Raw genomic sequence first — 17,911 nt, forward strand, 5'->3', positions numbered from 1 at the left:
TGGACATGGAAACAAGAAACAAAACCGAACATTTTCCTACCAGTCGGATCCACTTTAATGTCCCCACAGAACGGAACACACAGAGGCGCTAGTGCGCGAGATCATTTATCATTATTTTTCTCCATGTCTTTCTTTTTTCGAGTTTTTCCATTTCTGTCACTGTTCAGCGGAGAGTGACGGACTACATACTTAATGGGTGGCAGCGCGATAGAGACGGCGACAGTCACTATGTGGAAAAACTAAATCATTTCGTGTCAGTTATCTAATTTGATTGTCAAGCGTTCACAACCTGCACGCAATACTGGTGCGCGGTGACATTGTGACAGGCGAAAAGAGAGGAGACGAAGAAAGAGAAAGAAGGTGTGTTTAACCACCTAAATTCGTATGTCACGAACATGAACTCGAGGAAGAACATGATTATATGTTACGTCTCATGCTACAAATAGAACGTTGGATTTATTAAAAATTGTAATATCAACCATACTGTTGAAAAAGAACCAAAATTTTCACTCCAAATTCAAGAGACCATGAGCAACTTGAACTGGACCCACACTTATACAAAACAACCGGTAAATGACACATCAATGCAAGACAAACCACCATAAAACGAGCTCCCCCTTCGCGAGGGTGAATGGGTCGTTGTTTGCACGCTTCACCAAATCCCGACACGGCAAAGGCAAAAGCCGTAATAAACGTCTCAAAACGAAGAAGTACGACCTCGAAATTTATCGATTGCGTTTAAATGATACAAACCGTCACTTTTGCTCCATTCGACAGTTAGTTCATTCGGCAGGGACAGCGTTTGTTATGGTGGTTAGCTTCAACGATTTGTCGTCGCCAGTGTATTTGATTGGGTGCTTTAATATTGTGTAAAATGAAAGGGAATAATCTACAATAATTGAAGGAAGAAAAGTTTCATGAAATATTTCAAGCTAAGAACTGAACTAGACACCTTGGACAATCGATACCGAGCAATGTAAATTGAACTCTTTGACAAGTGAATAAACAGTATCAAACAGAACGGCGCCCGAGACACACAGTCTTTTGGTGAAGCAGAAAATATAAAATTCCGTATCACAACCAGTGTTTGCGTGTGAAATTCTCACATTTTTTGGTCCTTCGAACCGGATTCGTGATTCACGGAGTTTTTTCTCTTCCATCGCTCTGCATCAGGAGCTCGGTCAAACGCTCTGCATCAAGAGCATTTAGCAAATCATCGTTCGCGTCGTTCTACCGCCATCGCGCATAGCCCTGCATCAGGGGCAACGGCCGACGATAGTGCGCCATCGCAATACAAAATTTGCGCCCAAATTTTGTTGTTAGCGTCGCTTCGTTTGTTTCGTTTTTTTTTATCGGCTTCGCTTGTTCGTTTCGTGAGTGTGTAAATTAACTGTGCCATGGACAGAAAAATCAAAGCCGTTCAGTTGAAGAGGAGGATTGCAGTGGAAAATATTAGTGCCCTCGAACGCTTTCAAGCCCAATTTGCCGGAGACGACGTCGATCAAATCCCGGAGGCCTTAGAAGACCTGGATAAGCACAAGGCAGATTACTTCGCCGCGGTGGCGAAGTTGGAGGAACTCGACGATGGTATCGAGGCGATCGAGGCATGTATCCTGGAAAGGATCAACGTCGAAGAGCGGTGTAGAAAACTAAGATCTTTCTTTCGAAAGCATCGGAGGGAGGAAGGTGCTCTAAACGTGACCACTGATTTGGCTTCTTCGACTCTTGCTTTTGGTAGGCCAAACGCTCCACACATCCGCCTTCCGAAGGTCGAATTGCCAACGTTCGACGGAGATCAGACGAAATGGTTATCGTTTCGTGATCGCTTCATTGCGATGATTGATGCTTTGCCGGATCTTCCGTCGATTGCGAAGCTCGAATATTTATTGTCGTCATTGAAAGGGGACGCGGCGGTTCCTTTCGAACATACACCGTTGACGGCGGACAATTATTCGGTAACGTGGTCAGCGCTTCTCAAGCAGTATGACAATCCGCGTGCACTCGTTCGTGAGTATTACCGAAAACTACATCATCTTCCTGGCGTGCAATCGGAGAGTGTGGATAGTCTGACCACTTTAGTGAACGAATTTTTGCGGAATGTGAGCGGTTTTGTGAAACTAAATCAACCGGTGGATTCATGGGACACGCCGTTATCAAACATGCTACTTATGAAGTTGGATCGTGCCACACTTCTAGCATGGGAGAAACATTCAGTGCACTTTACGACGGACAAGTACATGGACGTGGTACATTTTGTACAAGACCGGATTCAAATCTTAAAGTCGACTAACAATTTCGCGAGTGATATAGTCGATGGTTCGAGAAAGGTGGCCGGCACCTTGCGCTCATCACCACCGCGTCGATCGATCGCCAACGCAGCGTCTTCGCGATCATCTCCCATTACGCCAAATTACAAGTGTCCTTTAAAGTGCGTAGATAGTCACCTTCTTCGAAACTGTCCAGTGTTCTCTGGAAAGGACGTGCAACAGCGTCGGGAAATGGTAGCATCAAAGCAGCTGTGTTGGAATTGCTTGAGTGATTCCCATCAGGCAAAAGCTTGCAAGTCGGACTATACATGTCGTACTTGTCACCAGCGTCACCATACACTGCTACATACTCCTACTCCCAACTCAACAATCGCTATGGCAGTGCAAAACAACCATGGAATGGTGTTTTTGGAAACGGTGCGGTTGTACATCCTAGATGGCTACGGAAACCGTCATGAGGCAAGGGCTCTCCTCGATTCGGGCTCTATGTCAAATTTCATCTGTAATTCGCTGGCTCGGAAGCTTCTGGGGATACCTCGGAACAAGGTTCACGTATCGATCCTGGGCATCGGCAATTCATTACAGTTGATGAAGGGATCAATCTTTGCAACTGTGGAATCCCGAAACCTTACACATGCTTCTCAGCTGGAGCTACTCATCTTGGATTCTCCATTTATGGAAATCCCAACGTCGCCCATTGATACATCGTCGTGGAAGCTTCCGGAATTGCCACTAGCAGACCCATCGTTCTTTGTTCCTGACAAGATCGACATCATCATTGGCGGAGATACGTACTGGGAGCTTCATTCCGGTAGAAAACGTTCGCTCGGCAGAGGAAAACCATGGCTAGTGGAGACGTCATTCGGTTGGGTCATCGCTGGAAACACGTCATCGGGTGCTTCACATGGTTCACAGTTGTGTCATCTGGCTGCCAATGAAACGCCTTCATTGGAATCGGTTATGGAGCGTTTCTGGGATACCGAGACAATTGGCGATGATACTGCCTTATCTGCGGAAGAGGATGCCTGTGAGAAGCATTTCGTGACCACCACGACCAGAGAGGCATCCGGCAGGTATGTTGTCTGTTTGCCACAAAATAATAATCCCAGTATCGTTTTAGGAGAATCAAAGGCGATTGCTGATCGTCGGCTCCTTGCGGTGGAACGAAGGTTAAGATCGAATCATGTGATGAAGGAAGAATACAGCAAATTCATGAAGGAGTACGAGCGTTTAGGTCACATGAAGCGACTTACCGAACCGGTCGATGATACCTATGAGCATTACTATTTGCCTCATCATGCGGTAGTAAAGGAGACGAGCACAACCACTAAGGTCAGAGTAGTGTTTGATGCATCCTGTAAAACTTCCTCAGGATTTTCCTTAAACGACAAATTATTGGTGGGACCGGTGATCCAAGACGACCTGTTTTCGATTATTGTACGTTTTCGGTCACATTCCATCGCCCTATCAGCGGACGTCGAAAAAATGTACCGTCAAATTCTACACGATGATCGCGACCAACGGTACCTTCGCATAAGATACAGAGAAGACCCAACAGAGCCCATTCAAACTTACCAGCTACAAACGATTACATACGGAACTGCGTCCGCTCCGTTCCTGGCAACTAGAACACTGAAGCAAATAGCTCATGATCATCAAACACAGTACCCGCTAGCAGTTAACGCAGTACTGAACGACTTCTACGTAGACGACTTATTATCGGGTACAGAAGAAATATCGGATGCAATCGAGATGCGTAGGCAGATCACAGGGATGCTCAAGTCAGCTGGCTTTTCCTTAAAAAAATGGGCATCCAACGTTCCAGAAGCTTTAATTGGCATTCCATCAGAAGATTTGGCAGTTCTCCCGACGCATGAGTGGCAAGATCCTCAATTTGTATCAACGTTAGGACTAGTTTGGGAACCAGCGGTGGATATGTGTAGGTTCCGGATTGACCTACCTCCTCCTGCGACAGTATTGACAAAAAGATTAACTTTGTCCTACATCGCCAAAATCTTCGACCCACTAGGCTTGCTCAGCCCAACCATCCTCATCGCCAAGCTCTTTATGCAGCAATTATGGTCCTTGAAGGCAAACGGAAAGCCTTGGGACTGGGATAGTGAGCTACCATCACATCTCCAAAGGGAATGGACGGCGTTTCATTCCAAATTACACTTCCTTGGTGAAATATGCATTCCTCGATTCGCATCACTCAAAGGAGCAATTAGAGTGCAGCTGCACGTGTTCGCAGATGCTTCACAACTGGCCTACGGTGCTTGTTGTTACATCAGGGCAGAAACTCATGCCGGGATCGCGGTGCAGCTTTTGGCAGCAAAATCAAAGGTTGTATCATTGTCCAACACCAATTCGATCCCCAGGCTAGAGCTGTGTGCGGTAAAATTGGCAATACAACTGTTTCGAAAGGTCAATCGAGCTCTCAATGGGACATACGAAGCTTACGGTTGGAGTGACTCAATGACAGCTTTATACTGGCTAAAATCTCCACCACGACGCTGGAAGCCATTCGTTGCCAACAGAGTGGCACAAATTCAAGCAGAAACCAAAATCTGCTGGAATCATGTTCCTGGCGTGGACAATCCGGCAGACGATGTATCGCGCGGTCTACTACCTGATAAATTACTATTTTGTCAACGGTGGTGGCATGGACCAGTCTGGCTTAGCAGCAAGGTCAAAGATTGGCCCAAGAGCCGTGAAGTAGAAGAAATCGACTCCAATGAAGAAGAACGAATTATACAACCGCAAGTTACTGCAATGGCAACCACGACCGAATTCAGCACCAGGTTATTTGCACGGTTTTCCACCTACCTCAAACTTCGACGAACTATGGCATACTGTTTGCGGTTTATACAGTGTTTAAGGACGGGCAAATCATCATCAAACAATACGCATGCCACTATTATTCAACTCATCGCATCAGTGGCACCGTTAACAAGCAAGGAGTTACAGGATTCTGAGCTGCAGTTGTGTCGTTTAGCCCAGAAGGATTCTTTTTCGGAGGATCGTCATCATATCGCAAGCGGCAAGGATGTGCCGCGTAATTCGAGGCTAAAATGGTTATCGCCCTTCATCGACCAGGCGGGAATCATGCGTGTTGGTGGCCGGCTTCGGAACGCACAACTCCCAGATTCTGCGAAACATCCAATTTTACTCGCCTCCAAACACCAACTGTCTTCATTGTTGGCAGAAGCCTACCACCAGAAATATTTACATGCGGGCCCGCAACTATTGCTATCCATACTGCGTCAACGGTTCTGGATAATCGGTGGACGCAATCTGACGAAATCTGTTTTCCATCGATGTCACAGATGCTTCAGGGCCAAACCCACACTAGTGAAACAGTCCGTAGCTGATCTTCCTGTTTCAAGGGTTTCACCAACAAGGCCATTCGCGGTGAGTGGCATCGACTACTGTGGGCCGGTTTTCCTCAAATCAACTGTGCGCAACCGGAGCGCCACAAAAGCATACATCGCTATTTTCGTGTGCTTTGCAACCAGGGCGGTCCACATCGAACTCGTGAGTGATCTCACCACTGCTGCGTTCCTGGCTGCACTTAGGCGTTTTGTGTCTCGCAGAGGTAAAATCGTAGAACTCCATTCGGATAACGCCACCACATTTAAGGGAGCTGCACACGAGCTTCATCGTATCTATGAGATGCTTAAGTGCAGTGATCGCGAGCGCAACGCGATCTTCAACTGGTGTGTCAACGATGAAATTCAGTGGAAATTTATTCCACCTCGGGCACCACACTTTGGCGGGCTGTGGGAGGCTGCTGTACGATCAGCGAAACAACACATTATTCGCACGTTAGGAGGCACGAGCCTTACTCAGGAAGGTATGGTCACACTTTTAAGTCAGGTCGAACAGTGTTTAAATTCTCGACCATTGGTTCCACTATCAAGTGACCCATCAGATACGGAACCACTCACCCCAGGTCATTTTTTAGTAGGATCAAATATGACATCACTTCCTCAAATTGATAGAAGGCAGGTATCATCGAATAGACTGAAGGAGTTTGATTTGGTAGAGAAACACTTCCAATCTATTTGGTCGCGTTGGTATCCGGAATACCTGCAACAGTTACAGGCCCGCGCGAAACACTTAATGGTTCAACCGGTTCAGCTAAAGGAAGGACAATTGGTAGTCATCAAGGAAGATAATGTACCACCTACCTTATGGCCGATGGGTAGAATAAAGGTATTACATCCAGGAAAGGACGGTGTAGTTAGGGTCGTAACACTACGTACAGGTGCAGGAAAGGAAATCGTTCGAGCGGCAGCTAGAATTGCAATTTTGCCTGATCCTAATACTTTGTCCGACGAAGAGTGCTAAGTAGGTGCAACACGAAACTTACAAAATTAGATTTCAAGAATATAAAGAAGTTCCTTCTTTGGTGGCCGGGAATGTGTAAAATGAAAGGGAATAATCTACAATAATTGAAGGAAGAAAAGTTTCATGAAATATTTCAAGCTAAGAACTGAACTAGACACCTTGGACAATCGATACCGAGCAATGTAAATTGAACTCTTTGACAAGTGAATAAACAGTATCAAACAGAACGGCGCCCGAGACACACAGTCTTTTGGTGAAGCAGAAAATATAAAATTCCGTATCACAACCAGTGTTTGCGTGTGAAATTCTCACAAATATGAAGGACGCGTCGTTGGCACTCTTCCGTGCCTGACGGTCGTTTTGAAATGTGCCAAACCGAATGAAAATGGGAATGGGTAAAAAAAGGCTTACGCATATTCCTTCATCGTTTACAAGCAGTTCAAAACAGAGGAAACGTTGCTACCGCCGTTGAAGACAACTTACCTGTAAAGAAAAAATAAATGAAATAAGAATTAGCACATAGAAACGTCTGGAAACTTGTTGATATCTCCAAGCCGTGTAGTTTCTTTAGAAAAATGTCCTATTGATTCATCGCTTTACATCTGATTGCAATTGAAACCCAATAGTACTATCATCCTGATCGTGGTTACCACATAAATACCGTTACTAGACATTTACCACGTCAACCAAGATGTTCTTTTGCAATATCCAGACATTGGGACCCAACCACTTCGCGCGATCGATCGCGCTCGGCCAGATTCCTTTCAAATGTCTCTCACTATCCTTTCCAACCATTTTTTCTAACCCACCAAGCTATTTCAATCGTTAATTGTTTTTTTTTTCATCTCATGTCAATCGATTACACCGCAACCAACAATGCCGCACGATCCATGCATTTGCAGAGTTTCTCTCCTTAAGTGTGACTTTCACGAACGATCTTCCTTCTTAGAACGGAATTGTTTTCCAACGAGCACAAAACACATACACTTAAGGTACGGTAATAGCCCATAAAACGCGAGGGGAAAATAACAAGATTGATTTCAAAACTTCCCAAAACACCAATCGACCACCGATACTGTCGAGTTTAATTTCTTCACCAGAAGAAAAACCATTAACCAGTAGCTTGTACACAGCGGGAAACCGGAACACATCTTCACTGCTTGCGGTCTGTCATCGTTCCGTTGTTCTATTTTCGATCTGTCGTGTCTTGTGCATCTCGCGTATCAAAACCATTCCTGTCTGGTCTGGTCCGTCTTGTGGGGAGTGTGACTCGGAAGAACACACCTAATCTCGAGAGGGTACACACCATCCAAACACCCACTTTCAAAGGTTCATTAAACCCGAGGAAAACGGATTCCCAACGACGTTCGCTCTTCATTTCGAGGTTACCACTCACACCCCCCACACACCACCCCTCTCTATATCTGACTCGAAGTGAACAGAACTCACAATCAACACATTTCGACCTCATGTTTGCCGAAGGGAAGTGGATTCTGCAAGCAAACCGACGACGACACCAACAACCAAGAAGGGTGAATGTTACATAATACATACCCACCACACGGGTTGTCAGCGGTACCATGCAGAAATGGCTAGTTGTTGATTTACATCGAACCACAAACTGCACTCGTTACTGTGCGGTTCCTCCCCCCCCCCCACCCCCCCCCCCCCCCCCCCACCGGAAGAAGGGACGACTGCCATCGCCAGGCGTGGCAAGACGATCGCGGATGCATTGATTTACGGGTTTTCATGAGAGACCTTGCACAAACGAGTTGACAAACGTAGCCTTACACCAACTCGGTTGAACGTGAACTTGATTCTTTATGGGCAGCAAGCTCGTGGTGAAGGCTGCTCAAGAACCGATTCTTACTGCCCGCACACAAAACTTGTTCTCCCACGCGAAGTGTTGGAAGTGCAGCAAAGTTCTGATCAACACTTGTACACGGTGGTTAAGCATTGCTTTTTTGTTGTTCACATTTCCTTTTAAAAATTGTCAATTTTCGTTTCAAAAATTGTTGGGGAATTAATTCAAACGCAAGGACATTCAGCACATTTGTAACATTTTGGCATTATATTTAGAATGATAATTCAACGCCTGCAGCCAATTGTTCGAGCATGACACACATGTTTCCACGTAATTGACCATAACCATTAACCGAATAACACATTTACACACTTTACAAATGATTAATTTCAGTTCTGTTGCTTCGTTTCTTCCGGGTCATTCTGATTTCTGTTGCCAAATTTGCCATAAACCCATATTGTATGAAAAAGGAAGTTTGACAGAATAATTTTAAAAAGTAGTAGCATCAGTTAATGTCACTGAAACATCACTAATAACGAAATCACATGATATAACAAATGTAATACTTGATATAAAAAAATAAGTTACAAAACTACGCTAGCTAGCTGGTTCATTGCTATCAAAAAGAATGGTTCCATGTTCCGCCAAATGCAAACCTCGAAATTCCCAGAGGAAAACATCATCATTCAGATGCGGATTCAAGCCTTAACAAGGCAGAAAAGCGCAAACACAACACTCCCTTTCTTCAACACGAATCATCAGTAGACGGAACCATACATACAAGAAGGGAAGCATTCGATTAATTTATGACTGAATGTCCCTCCTGCTGGGTGCGCCATCAGTTTATGCTAAGTAAACAAATAACACAGCGCGTTAACCCGCTGCTGTCAAAGCATCTACCAACATTTACCACATCGTTTATCGGGTCCTATTAGCGTGCCTGATGGTGATTGGCAGAAGTGAGAGCTAACGTGCTGCTAGGCGAGCGATTAGCTGAATCTTGGTTTCCTTCTCCAAGGGTTTCCCCTTGACAAGCTGATAACTTTGCCAACAAACACTCCTGCATACAAGCAAACACCTCCTCCTGGGAGATTTCATTTTCAATCATAATTTCTTAGACACTCGTACATTCATGGTGTCAACAAAAAAAACTGGAACTAAGACACCTCGAACTGTACGTCAAAACCGGAAATCGACAGAGTTTCCTTCTATTTTTTCCATGCTCACCAACATACGATTATACTTCCGATGGTCTCAATTTGCTCTCTAACGAGACAGCCTAAAGACTCATCAAGGAAACGGATTGTGAGCATGACGGACATGCACACTAACGCAAACACGTCTAATGGTGAGATTGTGCTGTCGTAAAAATGATGTGCGAATTTGCCAAAGAAAATTCCATCCCGTACACGTCCGCCTTCCGCAGACCGGATGGCTTCGATGAGGGCGAGCCCGGATGTGTCCGTATTGGTGGTTGGGAGATGGATTGTTGCTTCTTTTTCAACAATTCGGAAAGTGGGTCATCCGACCGGTAGGTTCGAGGGTGAAATCGTAGACTAACGCAGGCGCTAAGATTAATAGGTGTGCAAGCGAGCAAAGAAAGGTTCCAAAATGGTAGATGAGTTAGTTGAGGTGCGGTTGGTCATCTTCTACACTTGTAAAAAAATGGCATGGGTTCAAATGGGCATAAGGTTTAATATAATTAAAGGTAGAATGGTCGTTACAGGATTCCGTCATAAGTTTGCTCTTTTGAGAGCATTTGTAAAACATAAACCAAACGGTCGGTAAGTCTAGATGTCTACAGCTCTGTAATTATACCCAAAGAATTGTGACTCGAAAATCATTATTTAATAAGCACCATCTTCGTGGGATTTCGTATCAATTGCCGAAATCCTACAAAGCAAATGACCTACTCTCCAGTTTGCCTTAGCTTCCAAACCAGCTTTGCATTAGAAATGGATATATTCTCACTGGTTGTTTTTGAAACCCTTAAACCATCTTGCATCTTTAAAACCGGTTGCACACCAATCAACGTCATTAGCAGATCTTAGCGTTCAAGATACTACAACGCACAGCGTGGTGAGAGGTGACCAAAATTTCGCAACAAAACCCACACTCAAATTTGAGCAATCCTTCATTTTATGATTATTTTCGACGGCACTGCCACTTTACCGACCCACGACCAACCGAGTCAATTATTAGCCGTTGAACCTGCTCTGATCGTCGAGCGACTCCGGGTGCTGTCGACTCATTCGTGATCTCCCTTTGCGTTCTTTTTGTTTTTACATCAAGCGGTTTTTTTTTTGCAAACTTTACGGCCAGTTCTTGCTTGGGCAACACCGTTTGGAACCAACATCGATGTTCGGGTTGTGGCTAATCGCCCGAACTCCAACTAGCGCCGCCCGATGTGGTGCGTTGTGTCAATTAGCGAACACGAACCAACCTGCACAACCTGTCACTAATGGCGGCTGGAGTTCATCAGATATTCCGCCGCTCGATTTCAGCTGCAAAGCGAATGTTTTTCCACCTCGCTGAAGGACGTCTGCTGGTACACGCAAACATCGATAGGTGTTTTTTTCCGAATCAGACCGATAACGGTACCGCAGCGAGGTTCGATCTGTAATTCGCACTCTTAATTGCGTCTTCGTACATCGATCGATTATGCTGGTCACGTTGCCAAGCAAAGGGCTACATAAAAACCGGTCTAACGGCAAACATCCAGTGAGAACTTTCTTCCGCAAACATATGATTGAATAATAATGTGTGAATGTCTCTATCTGATCAGTTAACTTTCCCTTCCCACTTTGTAGCATGCCTTATCAACTGCCGGCAAACTGATACGACTAAGAAAGCTTGTGCTCAAGTTCTTCAAGGCCCTTCCAAAAATAGTTCCCACCAATATCCGAAACGTGTATCCGAAACTGCCTGTGTCGCGAAATATGAATGCAATGTTGGGATGACAACATCACGGGCCTCCCGCTCGGGTCATCCAATTTTGCTAATAATAAACATTTTCACCGCCGACCACACATGGCCACCTCCCGCAGTGTTCCCGCTACGGAGACACACATCCAACGGTTTGCTGTTTGACCATTTGATCGGGTGCTGCCTCCCGGAGCACCGTGTCGCCTGACTGCTCAAGTCCGAAGCAATGACCTCATCTTCAAAGATGAAGATCGTCATGCGAGGCACACCAACACATCTTCCGACACATACAGAACGTCGCTTCGTTCGCTTCCGAGGAATGCATAATTTATGGCAAATTTGACGTAGCTCGTGGCATGATCATGTTTTAAATTGAAAGAGTGAACACTGCTCCCTTGACTGTGCCTCGTGACAATCACGTTTGGCTGGGTAGGACCAAAAGTAAATTGAACCAATATAGAGTATTTAAAGATGACAACCTTGCAACACACTTTCAAGTATTGTCATAGTTTCTTTTAGAAATATCGAAGGGTGTATTTCATAATTTCTCAAATTTTTCAAATTCAAATGTGAACAAAAGCAAACAGCAACAGACTAAATCCTAACAGCAGTGTCTAAAAGAAGGACAAGAGAGTGTTTTAACGTCAATGCTTTCCAATGCATACTGTGGAGCACGCAATTTAAAATTTTATCTACAAAAGTAGCGAGATATTTTCATTGGAAAGGAATTGTCACAAAAACAAAAAATGTTTTTTTTAAACCGTGCAAGTAACAAAGGGCTAGTACTTTCCGTTGTTTAATGACATGCAGTTTTTATGTGCAATCATGCAAATCGATATCGATAACGATTCCTACAACAATAAACCTAAACAGACAGCGCTCACGATGTCATGCATTAGTTATCAAAAGAAGTATCAATTACGATCGATTTCATAAACTAGATATCGTTGGTTGGCTGAACTCAAAAGAACTCTACTGTTCAAACACCACACATTGATTTGTAATCAGTCGATTTCATAAATGACAGCTATTTAAAAAAAGCATGTGCAAACTATCGTTTCAAACGAAATGTTCCTGTATCATGCATATAAATATAATACTCTGTACACACAGCCCTCTCGATTGCAACCATTGCTTTTGATGTTTCAACGCCTTTGAAGCGCTAATTGACGAACTAGTAAGAGTTGTAACGCACATATGAATTGGAAACGAATAAAATATTCACACATACAAGTGCCTTGGCAAAACAAACAACCGCGATTCTATACTTTTCATCAAACGAGAAGTGCCGCTGTAGCCATGAAGTTTCTCCAAATTAACGATCCTCGTGATGTGCTCCCGATTGGCTGCCGGTTGCTTCAACTTTTCGGCTTACCGTGCAACGAAAGCTTCAAATACTTGTTTTGGTTAAAGTGCGTATTTTTCTTCACCTTTGGCTTCATTACCCGATTGCTGATTGATATCGAAGATTCGGTAGCTCTAGTGCGCGTTGGTTCAGAAATTGTGTACACAACATATCTTATCACGCAGATGATCGCACTGTACAGTAGGCATAAAGATATATACCAACTGGTGGACAAGTTGCAAGAGTGTGTTGATAAATCCTACTCCGACAGTATATATAGGTTTCTTATCAGAACGAACACCAGCATTACCAATTCAGCAGTGACATGTTGCAAATGTTATATGATTGTAAGTCTAACATACTTATGGTTACCCTGCATTGCTACGTGTGTCGTGGTTGTGCAAAACTGGCGGAACCAGACAGGAGCACAGGAAGAGTATGTCCTTCCTACCGAGTTAAAGTTAGTATCTACGTATAGTAATTTATTCCGAAATTATTCAATTAGTAATAATTCATTGACCACTTTTCTATTTCCCAAACACTAGCTTCTACTATTTGGACATACGCTACAATTTTCTTCACTATTCACTTTACATTATGGCCGTTAGCGTGTTGGATGTAATAGGGTCGCTAATTATGTGTACCAAGAACGTGGTAGATTTCTCTCTTTTGCGTACTGTATCGATGCTGTTTCAAATCACCGTCATGCAAATTCGAGAACTACCACCATCGATATTACAAGCCGATTTCAACATTGTCATACGATCGCATTGCAAAACCCTTCAATGCGCTACAAAGTTACAGCGAGTAATGAACCTGACGTTGATGATACAGCTTACATGCTGCAGCGCCATTTGGTGTCTAATGTTATTCTACATACTGCAAATGGTATGTTCTATAGGACTATAAATTACAGAAAAAAAACCATAAAAGTAAATTGTCATACAATGTTTTGTGGTTATTTCTGTGCAACTTCTCAGGGATTATCTTTCAAGGTGCTCAACGTTTCGTTACTACTCCTGCTAATGACATTTGAAACATACATGTACTGTCATTTGGGCACAAAATATACGAATGCAGTAAGTCAACCACAACTACCAATTATTGTTCACAATCACTCATTCATACATTCTACCGTTGCAGGCTGACGAAGTGTTCGGTGCCCTACAACAGCTTACCTGGTACGAACAACCCGTACCGATTCAAAGGCAACTTTACTTCATGATGCAACACTCTCAGAGATCCATTGCATTGAAAGCGGGAAAGCTTTTCCCCGTCAACATTGCACAGTTTAGTGAAATTGTTAAAAAATCATACTCGTTCTACCTCGTCCTCAAGGATGTGTTCTAATAATGTTGATGCTTCCAACGTCTTCAAGCGCAGTACATTCGTAATCATCACATGTCGCACGTACATCACTCAAAATAATTGTACAACCGCACATTAACTTGTCACACTACTTTCACTGTGGGAGGCGTATTCTTTTGCTTAGCTAAAGTTTTTCGCTAACAGTCACAAACTATAAGTAGTCTAGTCGAAACGAACAAAGCAAACATTTTCGTTGTGCCCTAGAAGCAAACGTTTAATTTTCCCGCGGCAGTGCAATTTCTCAAACGCATACTATGGTTATTTTTGAGCGACTCAACGATCCTTTGAAGATATTTGCACTTCCACTGAAATTCTTCGAAATGCTCGGCATGAGTCAGTGTTCCTCCGGTCGTGTTCGACTTTTAGCCACCAACAGCTATTTGCTGCTCGCGTTGTTTATTCCGAAACTTTTCCTCGGGTACGACACCATTCCCGATTGCTTCCGTAGCATAGCGGAAGGCATGTTTTCACTAAACACCTGTATTACGCTGTTTTGTCTACCCTTCAAAATGCACCATCTGGAGATGTTACTTCGAGATCTCAAACTTTTCACGAACATAGGTAAGTTTGGGGGATCTCTACGACTCTCTACACGTAACGTCAATCTTTGGTTCTTGTTTCAGTGAGCGTTACGGACGAGTACAAACAAATTCTGATCAAACTCAACACGACCATCCATAAATACACTAAGTATTACTTTCTTTTTACGATTGGTATCATAATTGCTATGTTCATTCCTGCCACAGCCGGTGTTCTTTACATTTACATCTCGCAAACGCCCGGTCAATTGGTTTATTTCCCGCTCATGATGGAGCATCGTCTCTACGTATTGGATCCGCACTATAATCTTCTACATTGGTTCTTGCATCATATGTTTCTGCTGCCGGCCCTCTTCATTCTGCTGGTCATATACACTGGCAAAGCTGGCTTATTATTCGGTTCGATTTGCTTCTGCACCACACTGTTTAATATCCTGGCCCTGAAGATCAGTGGATTACGATTGCTCATCTCCTCTGAGCAGTATACAGCCGAGCTGAAAGAAATCATATTACTACATCAGTTAGCCATCAGGTGTGCGAAGCTGTTGCGGAAAATACTTATGGACATATTGCTCGCACAGTTTACCGGCTGCGTGTTGATTTGGTGTTTCTTTTTGTACTCCGTAATGATACTAGTAAGTACCAGGCATGATCTACAAACTGAAGCGAAGTGCTAAACATTCTTTTTCGACTTCATAGGGAATTACTCCGGAAGGTATTACGATGGCCGTTATGATTTTTTCCTTCTCGTCTGAAACCTTCCTCTTCTGTGTGTTTGGTAATGAATTAACCATTAAGGTATGGCTAAAGTTCAATCGAGTGATGGCTGTATGCTATACTAACACTACCATTTTGCTACCTTAATAGGGTGAACAAATCAGTACTGCTATGTATGCAACCGAATGGTACGAACAGCCCGTAAAGATACAGAAGCTTATCATACCTATCATGCAGCAATCCCAGCAAAGAATTGGCATAAGTGCGGCCAAATTCTACTACATCGATATCAACAGATACGGTCAAGTATGTACCATCAAAATATAATGCAAATAACAAAACCATATTGTTGATTATTTGTCTCTTTTTTGCAGAACATGAAGACCGCCTACTCATTCTATCTGCTCTTGAAGGATATTTTTAAGAATTAATAATTCTCTCGAGTTTTATTATGCACATTTGAGAGACGTTCAGTAACAACCCAAAGCCAATCAACCCAACGCACAATCAATACGTTTGATCCTTACTTCACAATATGTACTCAGATTGCCAATCGATAATTTGATTGCCTATCGGTTAATAGACATTTTTTTCTTTCTCTTAAGCACCCTCTAATCAAACAGATATGTCGTTCCCAATAATATGGGGTTAGTTGTGGTAGGATGCTAATAGCTATGTAGTTCCAATACGAAGAATAGATACAAATCAATGTAGTACTCAGCTAGAACGATATCTGATAGTTACATCGGTCACCATATGCCGCACAGCTAGCAAACGATGAGGTTCTTTACAATCGAAAACCCTCCGGGTGTGCCACACATTGCACTTAAGTTGCTTAGACTAGTCGGAGTGTCTGAGGCGAAAACCGAAAGGTGCCGATGCGTACCGATATTTCTTGTATTCATAGCCATCATAGCAGTGCCAAAGATTGCTCTTGGGTATCCGAACTTTGAAACGTCGATCATCGGACTGGCGGAGCTGTTCTTTCAAACTAATCGATTTGTTGGTGTGTTACTGTTAGTGCTGTACAACAACACGCTTTTCTCACTCGTCCGGCAATCTGAATCCTTTACGAAAAATGGTAGTTCTAACCGGAAACATATCATTGTTCTTCATTACATTTAAAATTCTTCTCTTCCAGTGCTGAAAGAATCGTCCCCCGCTGCTCAATATCTCACAAAGACGGATGCGCAAATCACCAAGATCACAAGGCTCTACCTCACTGCTCTCCTAGTTCCAGCTAATTTTTACAGCTATTCACCAATTATATCTACACTGTGGAACTACTACAATGCTCACCAAAACAACACTACCGCTCCGGCATTTATTTTGCACATGGAAGAAAATTTCTACGGCCTTAACATCAGAGAAACGTTTAATCATTATCTCATTTTTGGTGCTATCATGGTACCGACCTCGTTTCTGTGCGCTTTTGTCGGAACTGCAAAGCTTGTGTCCATACTAAGCCTCATCAAGTACTGTACCATCTACTTTCAGCTCGTTACACTAAAGCTGCAAGAAATAACCCAGAAGCAATCTTGTAGCTCCTGCGAATTGCACTCCGTTTTACGAATGCATCAACATGCACTCGAGTGTGGCGATTTGCTGACAACACTGACAGCTCCCATCATGCTGCTGCAACTTCTGCTATGCATTCTGGTGTGGAGTTCTATGTTGCTGTATTTCACAGTGTCGGTAAGATGAAGAAACACAGAGCAACTCTGTGGAAAACCTCTAACTTTCACTGTATATTTTACAGGGTTTTAACACACAATTCATTAATCTATTCGTGTTGTTCTTGTTTGATACGACGGAAACCTTTGGTTATTGCTATCTGGGCAATCAACTCTCGGATGAGGTGATACTGAGCTTATCACAATTTGCGGTACACACGGCTAACCTACCATTTTTTCCCCACCAGAGTGCCCATATTGCCCGTGCCGTGTACGAATGCAAATGGGAAACTTTATCGTCAAAGACCCAAAAGGATCTTCAGCTTGCACTTGCTCGTGCCCAACGACCCGTTGGAATCACTGCCGGGAAATTTTGCTTCATGAATATGGAGCAGTTTGCACAAGTAAACCTATGAGAGCATTACGGCAAATCGTAATTGCTACTAATGCTTTGTTTTTTCTTTTTTTTCGTTCAGGTTGTTAAAACAACGTACTCGTTCTTCATCGTTCTAAAGGATCTTTTTTAACTATCCCACCAGTGTTGAATCACAACCTTGTATGCGATATTGATTTTCAGACGCTCATATAAATTAATCAACTGAAACATCGAGCAGTTTATCTTTCTACAGTTAATGTCAATGCACGTTATGCATTATAGAACAGGTTTAATAATAGAGCACCTCTTTACTTGGCAGGGATTATATAGTACACTATTTAGCAAATTAAATAAAGCTCACTTTTAGCAACCGAGCAACCCATCACTATCTGAACAATCTCAATTACTTAATTATAGAATTTTACTACGTTCTAAGTGCATTGTGCAAGCGTATACAATCGGCATAGCAGCAGTTCTTTGAACGCATTGAGCACTTCAATATCAGCAAAATGCCCTGCTGGATGTACGACAAATTGAGACAGTTTTT

General features: G+C 43.3%; 4 protein-coding genes across 4 annotated transcripts; all 4 read left to right on the forward strand.

The window, feature by feature from the left end:
* The first annotated feature begins 1,397 nt into the window (after nt 1–1,397).
* LOC128716203 (uncharacterized) lies at nt 1,398–5,242 on the forward strand. Its single transcript, XM_053811123.1, has 3 exons — nt 1,398–1,639; nt 1,739–4,023; nt 5,139–5,242. The coding sequence occupies exons 1-3, from the start codon at nt 1,398–1,400 to the stop codon at nt 5,240–5,242; spliced, it is 2,631 nt and encodes an 876-aa protein (XP_053667098.1).
* Nucleotides 5,243–13,363: 8,121 nt separating this feature from the next.
* LOC128713714 (odorant receptor 63a-like) lies at nt 13,364–14,041 on the forward strand. Its single transcript, XM_053808577.1, has 3 exons — nt 13,364–13,579; nt 13,672–13,770; nt 13,835–14,041. The coding sequence occupies exons 1-3, from the start codon at nt 13,376–13,378 to the stop codon at nt 14,039–14,041; spliced, it is 510 nt and encodes a 169-aa protein (XP_053664552.1). The 5' UTR covers nt 13,364–13,375.
* A 272-nt stretch (nt 14,042–14,313) lies between these two features.
* LOC128713713 (uncharacterized) lies at nt 14,314–15,642 on the forward strand. Its single transcript, XM_053808576.1, is given in 3 exon segments — nt 14,314–14,620; nt 14,683–15,233; nt 15,298–15,642. Coding segments are annotated over 3 exon segments (1,203 nt in total).
* Nucleotides 15,643–16,092: 450 nt separating this feature from the next.
* Nucleotides 16,093–17,515, forward strand: LOC128716207 (odorant receptor 49b-like). The gene is made up of 5 exons (XM_053811126.1): nt 16,093–16,396; nt 16,457–17,010; nt 17,075–17,173; nt 17,237–17,392; nt 17,465–17,515. Exons 1-5 carry the CDS (start codon nt 16,093–16,095, stop codon nt 17,513–17,515), a joined length of 1,164 nt encoding a protein of 387 aa, XP_053667101.1.
* The last annotated feature ends 396 nt before the right edge of the window (nt 17,516–17,911 follow it).

This window comes from Anopheles marshallii, chromosome 3 (genome assembly GCF_943734725.1).
Source record: "Anopheles marshallii chromosome 3, idAnoMarsDA_429_01, whole genome shotgun sequence".
Lineage (NCBI taxonomy): Eukaryota > Metazoa > Arthropoda > Insecta > Diptera > Culicidae > Anopheles > Anopheles marshallii.

Coding starts and splice junctions, on each gene's coding strand:
- LOC128713714 (XM_053808577.1), top strand. CDS start 13,376: ATGCTGTTTCAAATCACCGTCATGCAAATTCGAGAACTACCACCATCG. Junction 13,580..13,671: donor TATTCTACATACTGCAAATG/GTATGTTCTATA, acceptor GCAACTTCTCAG/GGATTATCTTTCAAGGTGCT. Junction 13,771..13,834: donor GCACAAAATATACGAATGCA/GTAAGTCAACCA, acceptor CTACCGTTGCAG/GCTGACGAAGTGTTCGGTGC.
- LOC128716203 (XM_053811123.1), top strand. CDS start 1,398: ATGGACAGAAAAATCAAAGCCGTTCAGTTGAAGAGGAGGATTGCAGTG. Junction 1,640..1,738: donor AGGATCAACGTCGAAGAGCG/GTGTAGAAAACT, acceptor TGCTTTTGGTAG/GCCAAACGCTCCACACATCC. Junction 4,024..5,138: donor ATCGGATGCAATCGAGATGC/GTAGGCAGATCA, acceptor CGGTTTATACAG/TGTTTAAGGACGGGCAAATC.
- LOC128716207 (XM_053811126.1), top strand. CDS start 16,093: ATGAGGTTCTTTACAATCGAAAACCCTCCGGGTGTGCCACACATTGCA. Junction 17,011..17,074: donor TGCTGTATTTCACAGTGTCG/GTAAGATGAAGA, acceptor TATATTTTACAG/GGTTTTAACACACAATTCAT. Junction 17,174..17,236: donor GCAATCAACTCTCGGATGAG/GTGATACTGAGC, acceptor TTTCCCCACCAG/AGTGCCCATATTGCCCGTGC.